Raw genomic sequence first — 22,027 nt, 5'->3', positions numbered from 1 at the left:
TTGACTGAAAAGATAGTGAAAGCTAATTCAATAAGAGCTACAAAAAGGGCGTTTGATGAACATTTGACAGAAAAACAAAACTCCAAGCTCTGAGGAAAGAAAAGGGGATTGTGACTAATTGAATAGCTCTTTCAAAGACTGACAGAAGCACGATGGGCTGAATAAACTCCATCTATGTCATGCCGTTCTATAATATCATTCTTAGCTTTCTTGGGATCCAGTTGGTGCTGCGAGTTACACAAGATAATTGACCACTGCAACTTGAGCAAGGCATGACTTCATGCCACCTCTTGGATGCACCCTTAGCTATTTCCCATGAACACATTGGTGGCCATTGGGTACCCCTTACAGGGACACTGCTCTGTCCAATGATCAAAGGATAATCATTATGCTGCTTTTGTGAACAGCCTGTTCATAAGAGTATGGGGTATGACAATAGTTTGATAAGTCAGGTTATACTTGAGCATTCCAAATGATGCTGCTATGATGCATAATTGTCAAAAGACCTGAGAGAAACAGAACATTTCAAGGCTTTTAAGAATAACTCCTTTAACCTCTGGGTTTCAGGACAGAATTAATTTTAGACTTATTGCTTTATACATTTTGGGGTTGAGATTAGATTCCCTACAGTGTGGAAACAGGCCCAACAAGTCCACACTGACCCGCCGAAGAGTAGCCCTCCCAGACCCATTTCCCTCTAATTAATGCACCTTACACTATGGGCAATTAAGCGTGGCCAGTTCACTTAACCTGAACATCTTTGGAGTGTGGGAGGAAGCCCTGGGGAGAATGTGTAAACTCCACACAGACAGTCGCCCCAGGCTGGAATCGAACCTGGGGCCCTGGCGCTGTGAGGCAGCAGTGCTAACCACTGAGTCACCGTGCCGCCCTCTGGATATTTTTGCTGTTAAATTTTCCATAAATCTCAGCGAAACCGAGTATTTGAAGATCATTTGCCAAAGGTAAAGCATATGAACAGGACAAATTCCTTTCCCTCCACAGTTTTTAAAAAAAACTTTGATTTTTTGAGTTGTTGGTTTAATGACAATGAATTCTACTCATGTAATTGCTGTGACAGAGTAGTCCCTCCACTTTGCAAAGTGAGAGTCTAGTTACTGAGCAGGAGTGCGGCGGAGGCTGGTTAAGGTGACTGTAGAACGAGACTGAAGAGGCAGCTTTGAGCAGGCTTTAGAGAGCTGTAGCAGGGCTGAGAGGTTCATGAGTAACATTCCTCAGTTGAGCGTTGTGATTGATGAAGGCAATGACAGTGTTACAGGAGAGGAGAGAATGAATGTACGGTAGACCAGCAGCAGGAGAAATGAGTGAATTACAGCAGGGCGTATATTTGGAAGGGGTTTCCGAGGTTGGCGATGTGGAATCAGGGAGAGATGAGGGTAGGATGAACATTAATAATAACTGTTTGATGGACATGCAAGACCTTTGAAGAAGATGAAGATTGGCAAGTGCTTATGACTGCGACAAGCAAAGCTGATCTCCTGTCAGTATTAATGGTAATTCTGATTTCTAAGCATTGTCCTGATCACACGCTTTTGAATTTCTGCTGAATAGATTGGGAAGCACGATGAAGCCTGGATGATTCTAAAGCAGATTTATGATACGAACATGAGGGCCAGAGGGCACCCGGAAGCTGTCTTTACGGTGAGCTGAAAGCAAACTCAACAGCTGATCATTGGGGATAATATAATATTGAAGTTTTTATTTATTTTTGTGGTGATCTTCTTCCTCCTTGTTTTATTTTTCTCTCATATCAGTGATGTAAGGCCCAAATCTCTGTCAACTCATTAAAAGATTGGGATGAAAACAAAAAATGCTGGAGATCACAGTGGGTCAGGCAGCTTCTGTGGAGAGAGAGAGCAAACTTGCTTTCTCTCTATGAATGCTAGCTGAGCCGCTATGATCTCCAGCATTTTTTGTTTTCAGTTCAGACTCCAGCATCTGCAATAATTTGCTCCTAAAAGCTTGGGATGATTTGCTTTCTGATCTCTCTCTTTTATCCCTGCACTTTTTCTCCATTCTATTTTTCACTCCCTTCTGTCTCTCTCTCTCTCACTTCCTCTCCCTCCCTATCTGTTTACTCTCTCATATCCATCTCTCCCCACCCCCTTTCTTTCTCATTTCTTTGTCTACTATTACCCCTCTCATTCTTTTTCTTCTCTCCTGACTCTTTCCTTTTCTTTATTTTCTTACGTTCTCTCCTTCCCCCATCTATCCTGACTTCCTCTCTCTTTGAATCTTCACAGATGAAGACACGACGGTATAAAATTGAGTAACAAAACTTCAGGCAATGTTCCCCCCCCCGGACATCATTCCTTAACTTAGCTAAGAGCAGGAGGCATGAGAGGGGGAATGGATGAATATAAGCAGCAATAGATAAACAAATACAAATCCTCATGTTTCTCAGGTTTCCCACATAAAGACCCCGATACAAATGGATGAATTCATCGAGATTCAGAGCTCAACAGGAACCTGGTTCCAGCGTTGGTTGGTCAGGATCATGACTGTGGTAAAGCAGGTCTGTATAAATCAATCAAAAAGCTTTCTCGTTAACTTACCATTCAGGAGGAATGTTAGGTAGACAGAGAAGTTTGCAACCCAATGAATCCTTTTTCATCTTAAACTTTAAAGAGCTAAATTATTTGGATAACAGAAAGATCCCAGGAAAGTTGGGGTCTTGTTGCATTTGCCATCTTTTCATTTGGGAGTGAATCACATCATGTTTATCCCCATGTAGAATGGCATTGCCATGGGATTTGAACACTAAACAGAAAGGATCTGGTTCTTCATCTCCTTGCTGTCTGTGGGAGTTTGCTCAAACAGTGAAACACAGCACCACATGCTTGTACAACCACAGACACTGCCTGTGAAAATTAGCTGGTTGTATATGAGATGTTTTATTTCTTTGTGAAGGAAAGGAAGGACTTGCATTTATATAGCACCTTTCACAACCTCAGGGTATCCCAAAATATATGGGAGCTGGGCTGAAGGGATGAAGGGATTTTGCCCGAAACATTGATTTTCCTGCTCCTCGGATGCTGCCTGACCTGCTGTGCTTTTTCAGCACCACTCTAACTTGACTCTAATCTCCAGCATCTGCAGTACCCACTTCCACCTGTCCCAAAATATATTGCCAGTTCACTACTTTTTAAAATGCTCTAATGTCAGAATCACAGCGGCCAAATTGCACACAGCACAGCTCTCACAACAACAGTATGATAATGTCCAAATTCATGATGTTGGGTGTGAGATAAATACTAGCTCATGACATCAGAGAGAATGCGACTGCTCTTCCTTGATGTGTTACCTAAATACTAGCTCATGACATCAGAGAGAATGCGACTGCTCTTCCTTGATGTGTTACCTAAATACTAGCTCATGACATCAGAGAGAATGCGACTGCTCTTCCTTGATGTGTTACCATGGTATTTATCTGCTTTAGAGTGCAAACATGTCCTGGTTTAGCATTGCACCTGAAAGGCTGCTCCACAAACCTTGAGGACACAAAGTGCCAGCCTGGATTTGTTTCCCAGACTCGATCTTGAACCCACAACCTTCTTAATCAGGGCTGAGGATGCTGTCCACTCATCCTTAGCTGATGCTAGATAAAATACAAGTGTTTTCATTTATGTAGCACCAGCAATACTTCAGCTGATCCCAACTAGGCTGAAGAGGATCAGTAAAGTAAGAATAAAGTGCTGACTAAAATGGAGAAGCCAATGGAAATAGGTAATTTCCCTCTGGCTTGTACCTTCGTTCAGTTGGATATTAGCTGATCAACTCCATTTGTTCACTGATCGTTATCTTTTGATGATCATAGCTGATGGGATTTCTTTTCAATTTTATTTGATTGCATTTCGATGTGCACACTGCAATATTGCTCTGAACTGAATAGGTTCCATCTCGAAGCCAATTGGTTAACATGTTCTTTACAATTCTACAGCCAGACTTTGTATCCTTGTTGCTACCCACAAACCCCACTTTAACATTAGTTACCAATAACAGATATTTTTAATTAACCTGTTCAGATGTGTTATGACACATTATTGAACTCAGATCTTCCAGCACATTGTTATACTAACCATCCAATTGAATGACATTGCGGGGGAATCGCATGACCAACATTTGCTTTCATTCACTGACAAGACCTGCACTTATTGGCCATCTGTAATTGCCCTTAAGATGATAATGAGCTGTCTTCATGAATCTGCCTGGGAGGCTTAGTAAACCTTTCAGAGGGGGGTAGTTACGTGTCAGCTACATTGCCATTGCTCTGGGATCACACATGGGTCAGATTGGGCAACAGCAGTCCATATTATTCCTGAAGGGATATTATTGATCCAAATGTTTTGTTTGACAAGAGGCAGACAGTTTCATGGTCACCATTACTGACTCCAGCATTTCATTCCAGCCATATTTGATCAATTATTCATGTCGATGTTATGGACAAGGGCAAACCCCCTCAAAACATTTCAAGAAAGTAGCCCAAACCCTAACTTTGCTCGTTGTTTTAAGCAGGTGCAACACGGATATTCCAGAAGGGATGCAGTTGATCGAACCACAGTTTTAAATAAAACCAAATTTATTTACAAGATTACCGAATGAAACACAAACAATGGAAAACAGAATACAGAGTAACTTAATCTATCCAAAAACCCAACATGCTATACCAACTTAATGATGTTGCAAGTATTTGGAAAAACAATTCCCATTAAAAAACACCTTGGCATGAAAGGTAAAATCAATCACAGGTTCTTACAGGAGACAAGTCAGAGAGAGAGAGAGAGAGAGAGAGAGAGTACCAGCCTGGTCCTCCTTCTGTGACTCCAGCAGCTTTTACCCCATTCTGCTAAAAACCAAACCAAACCAGAGAAAAGCTAAGTTGGGAGTACTGGCCACTCCCCTTACATTGTACAAGTTTTTTTTTCAAAAGCTTGAAAGCCTGTTGCCTGAGGCAGTACGTGTTAGCTATAATCAAACTAGTCCGAAAACTCTTCAATTTAGACTTTTCAGAGTCTGTGTCTTTTACAACATCTCTGGAAAAAAAAAGCCAAGGACAATTTAGTTCTTTGAGAAGGTGACTAAACAGATGGATGAGGGTAAAGTGGGTGTTGTGGTGTATATGGATTTCAGTGAGGCATTTAATTAGGTTCCCCACAGTAGGCTATTGCACAAAATACGGAAGCATGAGATTAAGGGTGACTTAGCAATTTGATCAGAAATTGGCTAGCTGAAAGAAGACAGAGGGTGGTCACTGATGGGAAATGTTGATCCTGGAGTTCACTTACCAGTGGTGTGCCGCAACAATCTGTTTTGGGGCAGCTGTTGTTTGTCATTTTTATAAATGACCTGGATGAAGGTGTAGAAGGATGGATTAGTAAGTTTGTGGATGACACTAAGGTCAGTGGAGTTGTGGATAGTGCTGAAGGATGTTGCAGGTTATAGAGGGACATACATAAGTTGCAGAGCTGGGCTGAGAGGTGGCAAATGGAGTTCAACGTGGTAGAGTGTGAGGTGATTCACTTTGGAAGGTGCAACAGCAAATAAAAAGTACTGGGCTAATGGTAGTGGTAGTCTTGGTGGTGTAGATGAACAGAGAGATCTTCGTATCTACGTATATAGATCCCTGAAAGTTGCTACCCAGGTTGATAGGTTGTTAAGACGTTTCGGAGCCATGAGATCGTGCTGCAGCTGTACAAGACTGGTGAGGCTGCACTTGGAGTGTTATGTACAGTTCTGGTCAGCACATTACAGGAAGGATGTGGAAGCTTTGGAGAGGGTTCAGAGGAGACTTACTAGGATGTTGCCTGATATGAAGGCAAGGTCTTATGAGGAAAGATTGAAGGACTTGAGGCTGTTTTCATTAGACAGAAGAAGCTTGAGAGGTGACTTAACTGAGACATACAAGAGGGTTTGATCGGGTGGACATTGAGAACCTTTTCCCTTGGATGGTGATGACTAGCACAAGAGGACATAGGGGTGATAGATATAGGACAGATGCCAGAGGTAGTTTCTTTATTCAGAGCGTAGTAGGGGCTTGGAATGCACTACCTGCAACATTAGCAGATTCAACAACTTTAAGGGCATTTAAATGGTCATTGGCTAAACATATCGATGAAAATGGAATAATGTAGGATAGGTGGGCTTCAGATTGACCCCACAGTCGTCGCAACAACTAGGGCTGAAGGCCCTGTACTGTGCTATAATGTTCTATGTTCCACGTTCTATAACCTTGTTAGAAGAGCAGTATCGCCACATCTCCCCCTTTCAAAAAAAATGAACAATCAATACCCAAACATGGCTTCATGTTAAAACTCCTTAATCTTAAACTGGTCGTACTCTACAACACACATGCGCATTCCATTGACTATAAACATGCAAACACGCACAACTATATTCTGTTTCAGTCTGTTGTACTCCTGCCACTGAATGCCTCTGCTTCTCATTCAAATCTTGACAATGCATCGGCAATCATTGCCACATGCAAAATTTTCACATTGAATGGCTGCAACAACAAGCTCCACCTAAACAGTCTGGTATTTTTGTCCTTAAAGTTCTCTGCAAACATCAATGGGTTATGATCGGTCTGTATGATTGTCTCAGATACGTTACTGGTAACATAAACATTGAAATGTTGAAATGCCGACACCAACTTCAAAGTCTGCTTCTCAATCATCGAATATCTCTTTGTACATTACAATATTGATTATTAATCAATATGTTAATCATATCATCCTGCATTGACATTGTGGATTTACTGGCCAGTTTATCAGGGCCACCCTGCATTTACTGTCCTTTTTAATCCCTTATTTATGGTATGGTTGTTGATTTAATTCAATGCAAATTGTTGGAGCTATCAGTCTAAAGACCCAATCTTTAAGGTATGAGGGACATTAGATGTGACTGTCGCCATTTGAAAGCTAAACAACATTGTGTTTAATGTTGATACTTTTCTCACTGACTAAGGTGGGATGCAGTTGTTATAAAACAGTGCCACAGGGGATTATCCACAAGTAGTCTCTGACATGAGGGTTTTGACTTTTTTTCAGGTTTGGCAGAATATGTTGCTTTGTTTTACACCTAAGTACAGGATGACAACTCTGTTCCTCGCAGTGGTTTGGTTCACCTTATCGTTCAGGTTAGTGCTGACCTAGCAAAGCATCAACAGTGAAAAATCATTCAGCCTTTAATTTTTATGTTCTCCTGGGAATCGAATTGGATACTGAAACCTGAATTTTCACAACACTAGAGAGCTAAAGATGAGCGGAGCCACAGCTATCTGAGAGAATCTCCTTCGGACTGAGTGATAAGCTCCCCATACAAAACCCTCCACTCTTTGGGTGACCAGCGATACCAGGTTTGACAGGACAGTCCTGGTTTCTCGTTAAAACATCCGGCCATTTCCTCAGGATGGTGCCGATGTTCCCAGTTTACAGATTTCCAATTCGATCTGCAGTAGTGGGATGGGTTGGAATGGAGTTTAAGTTTGCAAATGCTTTGTACATCACCTGGATTGTCTCACATTAGGCACAGGGTGTTGCTGTGTTCTGCCAGCATGGCATTCGATTTACAAAATCCCGATGGTGGCAGAACAGGTCATTGGAGTGGCTAAGCTGGCATAGGGGGCACATGCCTTTGCCAATCATGGCATATATTATATAAGCAGGGTTATTATGTTAGAGCTGTACAAGACTTTGGTTAGGCCACAGCTGGAGTACTGGATTGCACTGGAGGGATAGCAGATCATATTCAGCAGGATTTTGCCTGAGTTGGAGCACTTCAGGTATGAAGAAAGAAATGGATAAGCTCAGATTAGTTTCTTCAGAACAGAAAAGTTTGAGGGGGTCCTGATTGGGACATATAAAATTACGAGGGGTGGATAGAAACCTGAGCTGAAGGGTCAGTTATGAGGGGCAGAATTTCAAGGTGAAAGTTAGGAGGTTTAGAGGGAATTTGAGGCAATTATTTTCATCCATCTGGTGGAAATCTGGAAAGTTTCTTGGAAAGTACAATGTGGAGGTGCCGGTGTTGGACTGGGGTGGACAAGGTCACAAATGAAGACACCAAGTTATGGTCCCAACAGGATTATTTGAAATCACAAGCATTTGGAGTACTGCCGCTTCCTCAGGTGAAGTTTCGGAAGGTAGCAGAGACAGGAAGCCTCCGAATTTTTAAAATGTACTTAGGTGAGAACTTGAATTGTTGTAATATTCAAGGCTGTGGGCCAAGGGCTGGCAAGGCGGACTAATGTAGACTTGGAGTAGTTTTGCTGGTGCAGAAATGAAGGGCCAAAGGGCATTTTCTGTGTTGTATGATTCCATGATAACTTGTGCACAGCTCATCTGGGTGAGACAGACAGAAAGTGGGCAGCAGAAGTGTATGAACTAGAACAGGAGGAGGCCATTCAGTTTTTCAAGCCTGCTGTACCCTTTGAAATGACCATGGTTGATCTTACCTCAGCCTCAACTCCACTATCCTGCCTGCTCCCCATAACAGGAAAATAGGAAGGCTCTTCTCTGATTATTGACATCCGCAGGGTGTAGTTTCTTCAGGATCAGGCAGGGAATGAACTTAGAAAGAAGAAATAGTCTCTCAATTTTTCAGGTACATCGATGATAACAAGCAGAGAGTCTGTTGTATGTGAGGGGGTGGCAAAAGGAAGTCTGTCTATGTTGTGAGGGTGCTTCAGGGAATTTTGGGTTTTCATTTTTGGAAATCTGGTCACACTATTGACACATCAAAGTACGCTTGTTGATGACCCCAACTTTCGAAGCTAAACGCAACATATTGTCACCATAATGTTCACAAGTTAATAATGCAAGTCAACCAATTGGTCAAAGCCAGTATTGATCCCAGACTGAGTCTGGCTTACAAAGTTGAGAGAGCTGGTTAAGGTCAGAAATCCTAATTTACTGGAATCTTATGTTATTGGTCCCAGAAGAAGAAACAGCAAAAAAAGAGAAATGAATGTACAGGTTGTATTACAGCATGGTTCTGAGGCGTACAAACCAGGTTGGACCAGTATGAGTCATTCACAAGTTTCACTGTTTTTTTTACTTTTTCAGGAGTGCCTTCAATTTCAAATTTTCATTCATTTAACAATTTGCAAATAAACTAATGATTAGGCAGCTTTGTCACACTGGATTGAGGCATTTGCTAACTATTAACAGGCTGTGGAACTGTATATTGAATTCTACTCAATTTGGATTCTGCTCTTATTCAGCTACTATGGACTGACAGTGTGGTTCCCGGACATGATCAAGTACTTTCAAAATGAAGAGTATGAATCCAAAATGAAGACATTTCATCAGGAGAGAGTTGAAGACTTCACGTTTAACTTCACACTGGAGAACCAGCTGCATACAGAAGGAGAGTACATCAATGTCAGGTAAACCTACTGTAGAGTGTCAGGCCAGCAGAGTGGGACAAGTATTCACCCTATCTACTCATCAGAATAAACCTGATCTTTTTAACATTCAGTATATTTCAAGCTGTTATCTTGTCAACAGCACAGAGTCTAGAGTTTGAAACAGTATAGACTGTATTATTATGAGTTTACAAAGTCCTGGACTAGTGTGGACTACCTTGGATTAGCCAGACTTACATGTGTAGTTTTCTATTGCACCACAAAAACCATACCATTAAATTTCATGTAGAGAAATCACATTCAAATGAAGTCCATTGTAAAATCACAGGGTAAACATTGAGAGGCAGCCCAGAGAGATCTGGCCTGGCAGTCATTGATTTGCCAATCACTGATGTTTTTCTCACTTCTGTCTGGTTGTTGTAGCAGTTTATGCTTGGTGTTACTCATCAGCTCCAGGCTCTGAACTGCAGAGAGTCCCTGGTTTCATACTAACTCATTAATTGCTCCTGGGGCCATTGGGAAGGAATATAAACAAATAGGATCTTGGCTTTTAAACTGGGAACAAGAGCGAAGATATTATGACCAGTTTGTACTGGGCATTAGTTACTGTTATCTGCATTTTGATGGTCATGTCATAGAAAGAATTTTTTTAAAATTCATTCATAGGATGTGGGCATTGCTGGTTGAGCCAGCATTTATTGCCCAACTCTAATTGCCCTTGAGAAGGTGTTAGTGAGTCACCTTCTTGAACAACTGCATGGGGTAGGTAAATCCACATTGCTGTTAGAAATAACCAGAAAGTAATAGAGAGATAAGATGTTTTCCCTTTACACACACTGGGAGTAGTTAGAGCATGTACTGCTGTACCATGAGGTGTAGTTGAGGCCATGGGGTCTTGCAGAAAGCATACATACAAACTCCAAGCTGCATAATGCTCATTGTGTGACATGTTGTCATGTGTAATTCTCCAAGCCCCTGTATTTTTCTAACTGCAAATTTATTTCTGGACAGATTCATTGGGATTAAATTTAAATCTGTGACCTTTGAAGACTCCTTGTTTGAGGAATGTTACTTTGAAGACATTACATCGACGAACACACACTTTAGGAACTGCACTTTCATAGCGACTCTCTTCTATAACACAGGTCAGCCTTTTGCTGCTTTGTCTGTTCCAATCACTATTCCCACGGGAGAGCTGAGATGTGGAATGATAGTTGTCTCCATTCACCAATGGCATAAGGAGGTGTCCCATTCTACAAACATAGCGAGATGGAAGAAAGCAGCCCACCCTCTTTAATCAAGACCCATGCTGAAACAGATTATAATTTATTAACCCTGATTTTCTACCCATTAGTGAAGGTGCTCATCCTTGCTGATTTGGTAACCCATGGATACCAGGTTCCTGTACCCGTTCTCCATGGTTGGTGGTTGTCGAGAGGCTCCGTTTGTGAACGGCTGTGTTTAAGAACAGAGCTGACGTCCTCTCTCTGCCACACCCCGTTCCTCCTTTCCAAGCCCAAGGAGAGCTGGGTCCAGTTGGAACCCCTAAGCTACTATTCTGTATGTGTTCAGTCAATTTCTTTTATTATTATTCACTCATGGGATAGAGCCGTCAGTGGCAAGGTTGGGGAAAACAACCCATCCCCTTTTGGAGCAGATGGTACATTATCTTCTTAGAGCGCTGTAATCTGTGTGGTCTAGGTACAAACTCCATGTTGCATTAAAGAGTTCCAGGACTTTGACTCAGTGATGGTGAAAGAATTGCAGTATATATATCCGAGTCAAGACGGTTTTTAATTTGGAGTAGAACATGACTAGTGCTCCCAGGCGTCTGCTGCCCGAGGTTGAGAGGTTGGGAGATGCTGCAGATGAAATGATTTTGTCATTCTCCTGAACTATACACAGTGCAAAACAAGGTTTTAGTGTGATAACCTTTATTACAACATTATAGCCTGGAGATTCCAAGATTCTTATTATGCCACGCTTTAACATTCCATTTACAAATTCCATCTCATGTTTTTTTTTTAAATAGCCAGGGTTAAAATGCTTGGAGAAAGTGAGGACTGCAGATGCTGGAGATCAGAGTCAAGAGTGTGGTGCTGGAAAAGCGCAGCAGGTCAGGAAGCATCCGAGGAGCAGGAGAATTGACATTTCAGCCACAAGCCCTTCATCAGGAATGGCCTTTCCCGAAACGTCGATTCTCCCACTCCTCGGATGCTGCCTGACCTGCTGTGCTTTTCCAGCACCACACTCTCAACCCTTAAAATACTGGGACATGAGCTGGTGTTCTGTGGTGTTCTTACCTTTGGGTCAGAAGGTTCAAGTCCCACCTATCGTTCAGGTGTATCATAACATGATTAAAGAAAGTGGAGAGAGTGACTTGCTTCTGAACTGTGTAATAGCATCACTGATAGATATTTATTTGATTTACATTTGCAGCTGTTTCTAATTCAGTTCAGTTCTAAGATAGGATGAAACAAAATGATTAAGATCGCATTGAATGTGACATAATTAAAAATGGCAGCAAATGATTAATCCTTGAGGTAGATTTGATTATATCCCTGTCACTTCATATAGCAAACTGTAATTAATTTTTAACAGATGGTGTGTTTATGTTGTCTGTGTTAACCTAATAAGTATTACCCGCCTGACTTGGATTCAAATCCAAAGGTGGAAAAGTCAAATAATTCCTTTAATCTGATGCTGAAATTTGTCCTTTCTTGGGATTCCAACTGCACTGAGTAAAATAGAGGGATGCACTTTCCTTGTCTAGACTAAAGGCATTTGGCCAAATTGAAGGTTGTAGATGCAGGAAATCTGGGAAAAGAGTAGGGATGAGGAGAGATGGCCACTGGAAGAGGGAAGAGCACAGTTGTGTTGTGGGATGGATGGGTCAGACAGAGATAGAGAGAGAGAGAGAGATAGAGCCACGGGGACAGGCGGAGAAAAAGAGAGACGGAGAGAGAGGAGCTTTAGAATAATGGAGAAAGGGATGATTTCACAGTGAAGAAGGAAGAAAGCCATCGCATTGCTAAAGAGAAAATATACCAATAGCACCGTATACACGAGAATGTTATTAGTAAATATTTTAATCAGCCTTATCAAGCACGCTGTGACACACCTCTGCAGCAGGTTGGACTGGAACCTGGATCTCCTGGCTCAGAAATAGGGTCATTACCATTGCTCCACAAGACCCTATCAAACATGCACACTCTTGTCCACACACAGCCGATTGCATAGCGATCAGCTCAGGTGTCATTAATAATCTTACAAAGACAGGCTCAGGCAATAAAGGGGTTTTGCCTTGTTTTGCTACATTTGTCAAATGTTGTTTCCAGCAAGATTTTATCTTTATTAAGAAGAAAAATGTCTGTGAGGGGAAGTGGGACAGCTTTTTCACTTTAGGTGACACATTATTGATGTCCAGCTCTCCCAGATATGTTATGCCAAAGCTCCCTTTCCAATGTGCCATGTAGTTAACCCCACATCTGGTATATCTCAAGGAGGCATTCAGAATGGAGCTCCTCCTTGCTTTACTCCAGAAAGATGTCTTCACCGTCATTATGGATGAGCATCCCTTCGTGTATCTCACATGCCATCACACAGAACTCTTCTTTCTTTTGCAGATCTGTTCAAGACGCGATTCGCTCACAGCAGATTTATAAACAGCACGTTCCTCCACAATAAGGAAGGCTGCCAGATCGATTTCAGTGATGATGCTGAAACTGCATTTCTTACTTACCTGGTCAGTTTCCTGGGCTCTTTGGCTGTGTTGCCGGGAAACATTGTGTCTGCACTCTTTATGGATAAAATCGGAAGGATTAAGATGATTGGTGAGTTGTCATTGGCAACCTCATAAAAAGTCAATCTTTTGATAGGAAAGGTGGGAGCTGAGTGAGATCTAGGGTGTTAATTGGCTCATTGCTCACTGTGTGAGGGTTTGGGGGTGATTCGGGGCCATGCATTTTGTTTACAGAGCCACTATAGCACAGAATGAGGCCATTCAGCCTATTGAGTTCATACTAGCTCTCTATAGAGCAATCCTGTCAGTCCCATTCCCCTGTAACCGTGCAAAATTTATTTCCTTCAATGGGCCATCCAATTTGCTTTTCAAAACATTGATCGTCTCTGCTGGTGCCGTCCTCCCAGGTAGGGAGTTCCATTATCACTGCATTTGTCCTTATATCCTCTCTGTCTCTCCTCTGCAAAACCTTAAAGCTGTGTTTGCTAGTCCTTGTACCATCAACAAAAAGGAACACATTTTCTTTGTCTGCCTTAAACCTGGCATAACATTGTGCTCCTCATATCTTCGCTCAAACTCCTTTCCTCCAAGGAGAATAATCTAACCTAGCCATTCTCAATGGGCACCATATGGCCCCCTTAGGGGCCCTGGCACATTTGAAGGGGCCCACAGACTGAAAACTGTGAGAAAGGGAGCCCCAAGTGTTATAGACCCTCTGGTAACTGAACCGATGAAACACCTTATTTGGAGCTTACAGAACTTACAGAAAAGCACCACACTCAAGGTTCGCATGAAGCCTGATAGATGTTTAATTTCGTAGTCTTTTTTTTAAGTTTTGTCCAGCATGTCAGAATGTTCAAGGTTTCCTGAAGTTCAGTAATAAATGACTTTCTGTCTATCTGTCTGTGTTGTATCCCTGTTTAAAAGGGGAGCCCTGGACCCTGAGAAGAGCTCCTAAGGGGGCTGTTGCCAAAAACCAGTTGAGAATCACTGATCTAATCTAACCTTTGAACTGAGCTCACCCATTCCTGAAAGCCTTACATCCTTTTTAAAGTGTGGACCAGAACTGGTTGCAGTGTTGGTCCACCCAGAAACATATAATTGGGAACACCCGTTTCAGACAGAGATGAGGAGGAATTTTGTTGCTCTCAGAGGATAGTAAATCTGTGGAATTCTTCATCACCAAGGGCTGTGCATGCTGAGACATTAAGTACCTGTTATTTTTCTTCCTCTGATTACTTTTTCTAAAATCTAACCCATCACTGATTAAATAGCTCGATGTGTCATTGGTCAGTATGTCCTTATACAATTTCTTATAGCTTTGATGTAAGATGGTTCTCCCTTCCTTGAGATAGTTGAGCCTTTGGAATGAATTATTGGTTGTGTGTGATATGGTGCATGCTTACCCTTTCTCTAAGAGGAGCTGGGGCAAGTATTCTTGACCGTGGATGATCTGGGACAGGTTTGATGGAGTTGTTGGCCTCTACGTGTCTGTCATTTTCATTTAACTGTGTTCAAACATGTGAGGCTGTATTCTCTTGGGAGTTCTCCTGAAGGACATTTGGCAGAAGATCCATGAAACGTCTTGAGAAACACTGCTACATTTCCTGTTTCTCTAGAGTTCCCATGAAACTTCTTGGAGACAGAGGAACCCCTTGGGAAAGCCAACCTCTCGGTGATTAAAATGCTAGTTTGTGTTGATTGGTCTTTGAGCGCAGGTTCTGGGAGGGCAGACTGAAGGCTGTGGGAAGGCATCAACTGGAGCGTTACAGAGATCCACTTGATGTGGCAAAGTGAAGTCCTTTCGGTCCTGAATGTAGCAATGGAACAGTAAGGGCTGAGGGTCAGTGCCAGGGTGATGAACTGTCAGCATCACTTACACTGAGACTTGTCACCTTCAAAAAGGGATATCACAGAGGGAATGTTATGGAGGATTGGTTGAATTTGGATGGGTTAGAAAAGGGAAAAGTAGAATGTACTTTTAAGAGTGGGGTGACCGCCTAGCGGTATTAGTACTGGACTGTTAATCCAGAGACCCGAGGAAACGTTCCTGGAGACCCGGGTGGAATTTGAATATGATAAAAATCTGGATTTAAGAATCTCATGACGACCGTGAGTTGATTGTCAGGAAAATTTCATCTGGTTCACTCATGTCATTTAGAGATGTACAGAGTGGAAACAGACCCTTTGGTCCTACTCGTCCATGCCAACCAGCTCATTCTATACATGCACCACTCTCTGCGTGAAGTAAGCTGTCCCTATGGTCCCCTTTAAGTCTCTCCCCTCTCACATTAAAGCTATGCCCTCTACTTTTGGAAGAAATTGCTATCCTTACCTGGTCTCCAGACCCACATCCATGTGGTTGATTCTCAACTGCCCCCTGGGCAATAAATGCTGCCTGGCCAGTAATGCCCTCATCCCATAAATGAACAGAAAAACAATGGATGGAGCAAGTGAACAAAAGGGTGCAGTTCTAGGGCTGGAACTGAAGGAATGATGAAGTGTTTTAATTGGAGGACTCCATGTCACATGTCCTGGCAACATTAAGTCAAAGGCACTTTCTGTATTGATAGAAAATCTGATAAAACCTGCGCTCAGTGGGGATAAAGAGAAGTCATGTCAGTCCTTGAAAGAGTTTTAGGAATCAGGAATTCATTGCGTAGCCATTACTCTGTGGAACTAAGATGCAATGAGTTTCATTGCATCATTCAGCTGTAAAATGATGGATAGTGCTTTACCTCTGTTGACACCACAGACTTCCTGGTGACCCTGTCCTTGTGCAGTTTGCTTGGGCACCTGTAAGATCGGGAAAGTTTGTTGGGGGTGAAGGGATGAGCAGAATTCATTGTTCAGCCGAGTGTTCGCCATTCTCCAGCAGCGCTGTCACTGTTGTTTGGCAGATTGGCCAGGCGGTCAGGAGACCCTTTAAAGGTTTTCATCTACTGCACTGCACTGTCACTGGCCTTCACTATGGTGATCTGCACCACTTGTTTCTGGTTAGATGGCTGTACGACCATTGTCACCAAGATGAGGGTTTGTGCAGAAGAGAGGATTCTGACTAAAGTTGACTTTCATGGAATTCCTCAACAACAGATGTCCTAATGATTTTAGAAAGTATTGAAGAATCTCACTTTGGGTATTATAAGAAGGAGGTGGGCAGGTAAGGGGGCGTTCAATAGGTCACCTATGGAGAGAAAAATAACTTTCAAAGAAGACACATCTCCAATCGCAAGAGCTACAGTTCTGATTTGGTATTAGGACTATTTTAGCTGATGGGTAAATCTTGCAAGGTTGATTGAAAATATTTAAGAAAGGGGTTTAAATGAAAAAAGCAATGGCAGATATACTACTCTGGATCAATACCTTGTGCTTCAATTAAAGAAGAAATTCACTTTTTTATGGCCTTGCCTGTGTAATGAAATAGGCTTAAGGCAAGCATGATGAAGCTCAGGCAGTTAATGGATTTTCTCGTTTCTGCAATTCCTAACAGATCTGAAGCCAGAGAGAAATTTCAGTCAGGCAGACCTGTCACTTTTATGATCAGTTATGGCCAACATACAGAAGGTAGTAAACCCACGAGGCACGCTTTGTCGTATGGTGTTTAAATCACTCAACGAGAGAGCTGCCTTCTACAGCTTCCCAGTTTAAACTCAAGAGGGGCTCGAGTCATCTCATTTGTTTATCTCTAAACAGCCCACTAATGGAGCCAAAGGATTCCGTGGCTTTCAGAGTGATTACCGAGAAGGTCATTTCTAAAGTGGGTCATTTGTCAAAAAAAGTTATTGATTTAATTCTTTGTCCCCGATATTCATTAGGCCCCCATGTCCTACACTTGCCAGCCTTGGTGCTGTCCTACATAGTGGGCCCTGTCATTTACGTTACATTTTCATTCAAATAGTGAACATCTATGTTTATTTAAGTACATACATAGCAGCTTTGTAGAGTGCAGGCTTCTCCTGTGTTTAAATTGCTCCAATTTATAGACCCTGCTATTTGTTATCTTGCTGTGTTAGTGAGTTTGACCTTTGATATTCACCGCAGGCTTTCCATTTTCACTTAGTCAGTCTGATCATAGGCAAACCCACTCGGCCCCTATCCTCTGCCTGATCTTGATTATGAGTCCTGGAGAACACTTTCTGAGTTTATTTTCCTCCATTTGGTAACCAGCCAGTACCGACCCCGTCACGCCCCGACCCCTGTGTCTACTTCCCTCGATGACTCCATCCCCTGTCAACCCCTCTTCTCTACCCTTACCCGTTTACTCCCCTCCTTCCTCCATAATCCTGTCTACACCCCTCAATCACTCCCACCCCTGTCTATTCCCCTCCTCCACCCATACCTTGTCTACTCCTCTTCTCCCCCATACCCCTGTCTACTCCCTTCAATCATCCCTACCCTGTCTACTCCCCTTGATCATTTCTACTCCTGTCTTCTCCCCTCCACTCCTATACCTGTCTACTCTCGTCAATCACTTCTACCCTATCTACTCTCCTCCTCCACCCCATCTATTCCTTCCTCTCCCATAGCTCTGTCTACTCCCTTCCTCCCCCATACCCCTGTCTATTCCCCTCCTCTACCTCCACCCCTATCTTCTACCCTCCTCCACCCTTGTCTGTTCCCCTCCATTCCTAAAGCACCCAACACAAGCCAGGGAACTGCTCCATGGACATCAGATGCCCTCCAGTACTTTGCTCAAAATTCTTTCTCCATGAGCAACCACATTTAAACTTCCATTATTCGGTATTGGGTCTGCATCGTTGGTTTGATTAAGCCTCTTAGAACCTGCAGTGAAGAGAGAGGATTAATGAGAAATGCATAGAGATGAAAAACTGATCAAAGGATTATTTCAGTGAACTGCCCTGAGCTAGGAAAAGATGGAACACTGTAGACGCCTGCTCTTGATCACTGCCCTGTGATTACTGCTGAAGGTACATAACTGTCACGTAGGAATAGGGGGTGATTCAGTTGTTAAACCCTCGTATTGCCAACATTCACTGTGTAGGCTCATCCCTAAAATGAGCTGGTCCTATTCGTTGAGAAGACCAGCTGGTGCCTGTGTTAATTTGCATTTTTCCAGGAATCAGCAATTCCAAGAACAGAATATTGGAAGAAAAACAGACCAGTAAAATCTATTTATAGGAGCACCTGCTTCGTCTTGATTATTAAGGTCAAAACCAAACAATTATCCAATGCTCCAGGCCTTTTGTATAAAGCGAATAGGAAAGCAAATGGAACATTGGTACATGTGAGGTACATGAACGTGGAAGTCTTTCTACACTTGTATTGGACTTAAGAGATCACACCTGGAGTGCGATGGGCAGTTTTGGCCCCATCTCTGAGGGTGGATATAGTTGCTTCGGAGGGGATACAGTGAAGGTGTGAGATGAGAAGGTTGACCTGTGATAAATTGTTGAGTAAATTGGGGAACTGCTGTCTGCAATTATGAAGAAGAAATGTTTGTCTCATTGAAACATGGAAGCTTAAGAAGGTTTTGATAGGGTATGCGAGAGATGTTGCCCCTGGCTCAGGAACCTTCAGGAACAGCACTTGGGTTAGTTCTTTAGGATTGAGATGAGGAGGAAATTTCTTCACCCAGAAGCTTGGGAATCTTTTCAATTTTCTGTTACCAGAGATGTGTATTCAAGGCTGGATTTCCGATCTCTCAGGGATTTAAGGAATATGGCAAGTGGGCAGGAAAATGAAGTTGATGATGGGAAAAACTCGAGGGTATTAGTCCTGCACTTCTTTCTTATGTTGTTGAATAAATGCTTCATGCAGGCTTATTTTACATCTGTCACAGTCCGCTATATTCATAGCAAACAATTCCAAATCCTCTCCACTGCATTATGTAACCTGTCTTAGCAAAACACAAAGATTTAAAAGGACATTGTTTTCAGGAGGGATGCATTCCCCAAACTTGTCTCTTTAGGAAGAGCACAATTAGTTACACAAATTTACGTGTAACTGTCAAGATAACACTATAAGGTGTAGGAGCAGAAGTAGGCCTTTCAGCCTGTTGATTCTGCTCTGCTATTCAAGGAGATCATGGATGATCTGATGTTACTCAACTCCACTTTCCTGCTTTATCTCCCATTGTCCTTGATTCTCTTACAAATGAAAAATCTACCTCTGTCAGCCTTGAATATACTTAATGGCCCAGTCTTTAGACCCCTCCGCGGGAGAGAATTCCACAAATTTACTACCATCTAAGAGAAGAAATACCTTCTCATCTCTATCTGAACGGAGCAACATCATCCACTGTGATTATGCTCTCTGGTCCAAGACTCTCCGTGAGTGAGAAACATCAAGTCCATTAAGGATCTTGTAAGATTAGATGATCTACTTCACCAGTTTGCATTTCCATGGAATCGTTTTCCACAGTTTCAGTTACCCGCAGATTACTGCACCCCGAACATATTATAGGGAACCAGGAGGCTGCTGGGAAGGTATATTTCCCGTTGAAATGAATGGATTTGCTCCTATCCGCATTTCTGGGCTTCCATGGCACATCCTGGAAAATATCCCCCGCGGGTACAAGGGGAATGCTGTATGAACAAGGAGACTTGCAGGTAGTTTCTTTCCGAAGGTAGTGTCTCTTTGAAAGAGATGATCACATTACGTTGGATTAGTTTAAGACCTCTCTTCTTGCCTGATCTGAATGTACAGCCACTAGGTGCCAATAGGCAGCCCAGTGCTTCTGGGGGACAGGTTTGAAGGGCTGAATGACCAATTCCTGCATCAATATTCCTCTTTTCCACATGACAAATGTTGTGTTAATATTCTAGTCTGATAACACAGCTCCCTCTGGTGTCTCCATAGTTAGGATGGCACCACAAGGGAAAGATGACATATGGTGTTGCACCCCAATTGGAAGATGGTGTTTTAACCTGAGGGTCAAGCAAGGGGAAGAGGTTGAGAAGATGCAGGAATTCAACCTGAATTGTTGGCTTCACGCTGTATTGTAAATCAGCTGCACAGCCAACTGAGCTAACTGAACCTAGTTTTCGGTTGAGATTGCAGTTTTCCTTTAAGTGTGCTCAGAATGGAGCAGAAATACAGCTTTTAGTCAATGCTGTTGAAATAGTTTACTTTCAGTTTGATGACTCCAAGCATTATTTGTCAAGATTAATTGGTTGAAATAGCTATGCTTATTATCTGAAGAACTTCTGCATTTCTCAATGTATTTTGGGGAACTGGAAGCTGCTATCTGGCCTGACAACAATTGACGTTTCAACACAGCCCTTCAGTTCAATGAGTTTCTCAGGGAGGGGGCAAAAGCTAATGAAGGAGAGAGGCATAAATGCTTAGTCAATGAACTTAGTTAAAAATCACACAACACTAGGTTATAGTCGAACAGGTTTATTTGGAAACACTAGCTTTAGGAGTGCTGCTCCCTCATTAGGTGATTGTCCTAACGAACCACCTGATGAAGGAGCAGTGCTCCGAAAGCTAGTGCTTCCAAATAAACCTGTTGGACTATAACCTGGTGTTGTGTGATTTTTAACTTTGTACACCTCAGTCCAACACTGGCTCCTTCACATCATGGTCAACGAAATGATTGGTAGACAGATAACCAACGCCTTGTCCTATCAAAATGTCTCAAATTGCCTTCCACAGTGATTGGAGGCAGTGAGTGTTATAATGTGGAAATTCTTGTTTAATTTTGTCTTAAAGGTGGATCCATGCTGTTGTCGACCATTACTTGCTTCTTCCTGTTTTTTGGCAACAGTGAGTCAGCCATGATTGGAATGCAGTGTCTGTTCTGTGGGGTCAGTATAGCAGCCTGGAATGCATTGGATGTGATCACAGTGGAACTCTATTCCACGGATAAAAGGTAGGTCTGAATCCTTTTCCATACGTTTGCAGCATGTGTGTTGGTTCATCTAGGACACACAGGCATCATAAAACCTTACTGCTTTGCAACATGTTTCATGTTGTCAATGCTCTGCTCAAGGTGAGGGGAATTAGTGCTGGGTTAAACAATGCTTTTGTCTTTCAGGCACACTGTGTCAGTATCAAATACTCCCTCAGCCTAGTTAGAGTGAGATATAGGATAGTAAAGCTCCTTTGAAACTGCTCTTCATGGAGCTCCCATTTCTTTTCCATCAATCAAAGATCTGGAAAAGACATTGCATAATTAAATTTATCAAAACAGCTTAGGGTCATTCCTTCTCTGAACTTTCCTGACTTATCTGTCAACATTTTGAAAATTAATGTCATCAACCTGCAAGTTATCATTATGTTATTTGATTTAGTTTTGATTTTATTGTCACATGTATCAAGTACAAAAGTACAGGAGCACACCACACAAGGCCACATATTAGGTACAAGTATCTAGGGACCGAATCGTAAGAACAAGGTAGAAAGAAAGAGCAAAGTTAAAAGTTAAACACTGCAAATATTATACCACAGTGGTACCTTCTTAGTTTTAAATAGAAAATAAAGAAATAAAGTTTGAAGTTCAAACAGCACAGTCTTTCTTAAGTGCTTAACCACAGTGAGAGCACATTTTGAGGAGTCACTTCATATGTCTTATATATGGTCTCCATAGTAATTGGAACATCTGTATTGCTGTTTGATAATCTGTTCTCCCATCCTCATTTCCAAGGAGTGGGCCATGGACTTCGATTGAATTGGTCTATGCTCATGGGTAATGGTTTGCTCTAGCCTTCTGCAAGATGGCTGACCAAGGGACTTCTCTGTATTTCCTCACCTACCATTAGGTGTATTGGAAAGAGTTATAGGCTGACAAATCAAACTGTCTGGTCACATTACAAATACACATATCCATGGCCAACAAGCCCTGGCAGGGTCCTTGAACCCAGAGTTACTAGCATAGAGGTAGGGACACTACAACTGCATCACAAGACTTTCATAAGAACATTATCTGTCAAATGTATTTT

General features: G+C 42.3%; 1 protein-coding gene across 9 annotated transcripts in view; it reads left to right on the top strand.

Annotated features, from left to right (window-relative positions):
- Positions 1-22,027, top strand: part of LOC140469027 (synaptic vesicle glycoprotein 2B-like) — a 200,129-nt gene that overhangs the window by 170,781 nt on the left and 7,321 nt on the right. For all 9 annotated transcript variants that reach the window (XM_072565213.1, XM_072565211.1, XM_072565212.1 and 6 more), the window contains 7 exons: positions 1,570-1,659; positions 2,423-2,533; positions 7,065-7,153; positions 9,239-9,403; positions 10,394-10,527; positions 13,009-13,215; positions 20,799-20,958. In XM_072565213.1, coding sequence (XP_072421314.1) covers positions 1,570-1,659; positions 2,423-2,533; positions 7,065-7,153; positions 9,239-9,403; positions 10,394-10,527; positions 13,009-13,215; positions 20,799-20,958 — 956 coding nt within the window. The remainder of the gene's footprint in view (positions 1-1,569; positions 1,660-2,422; positions 2,534-7,064; positions 7,154-9,238; positions 9,404-10,393; positions 10,528-13,008; positions 13,216-20,798; positions 20,959-22,027) is intronic.

The sequence above is a fragment of the Chiloscyllium punctatum genome, chromosome 48, assembly GCF_047496795.1.
Source record: "Chiloscyllium punctatum isolate Juve2018m chromosome 48, sChiPun1.3, whole genome shotgun sequence".
NCBI lineage: Eukaryota > Metazoa > Chordata > Chondrichthyes > Orectolobiformes > Hemiscylliidae > Chiloscyllium > Chiloscyllium punctatum.
Note: the sequence above shows the minus strand (reverse complement) of the source record. Positions and strands in the feature narration are given on the sequence as shown.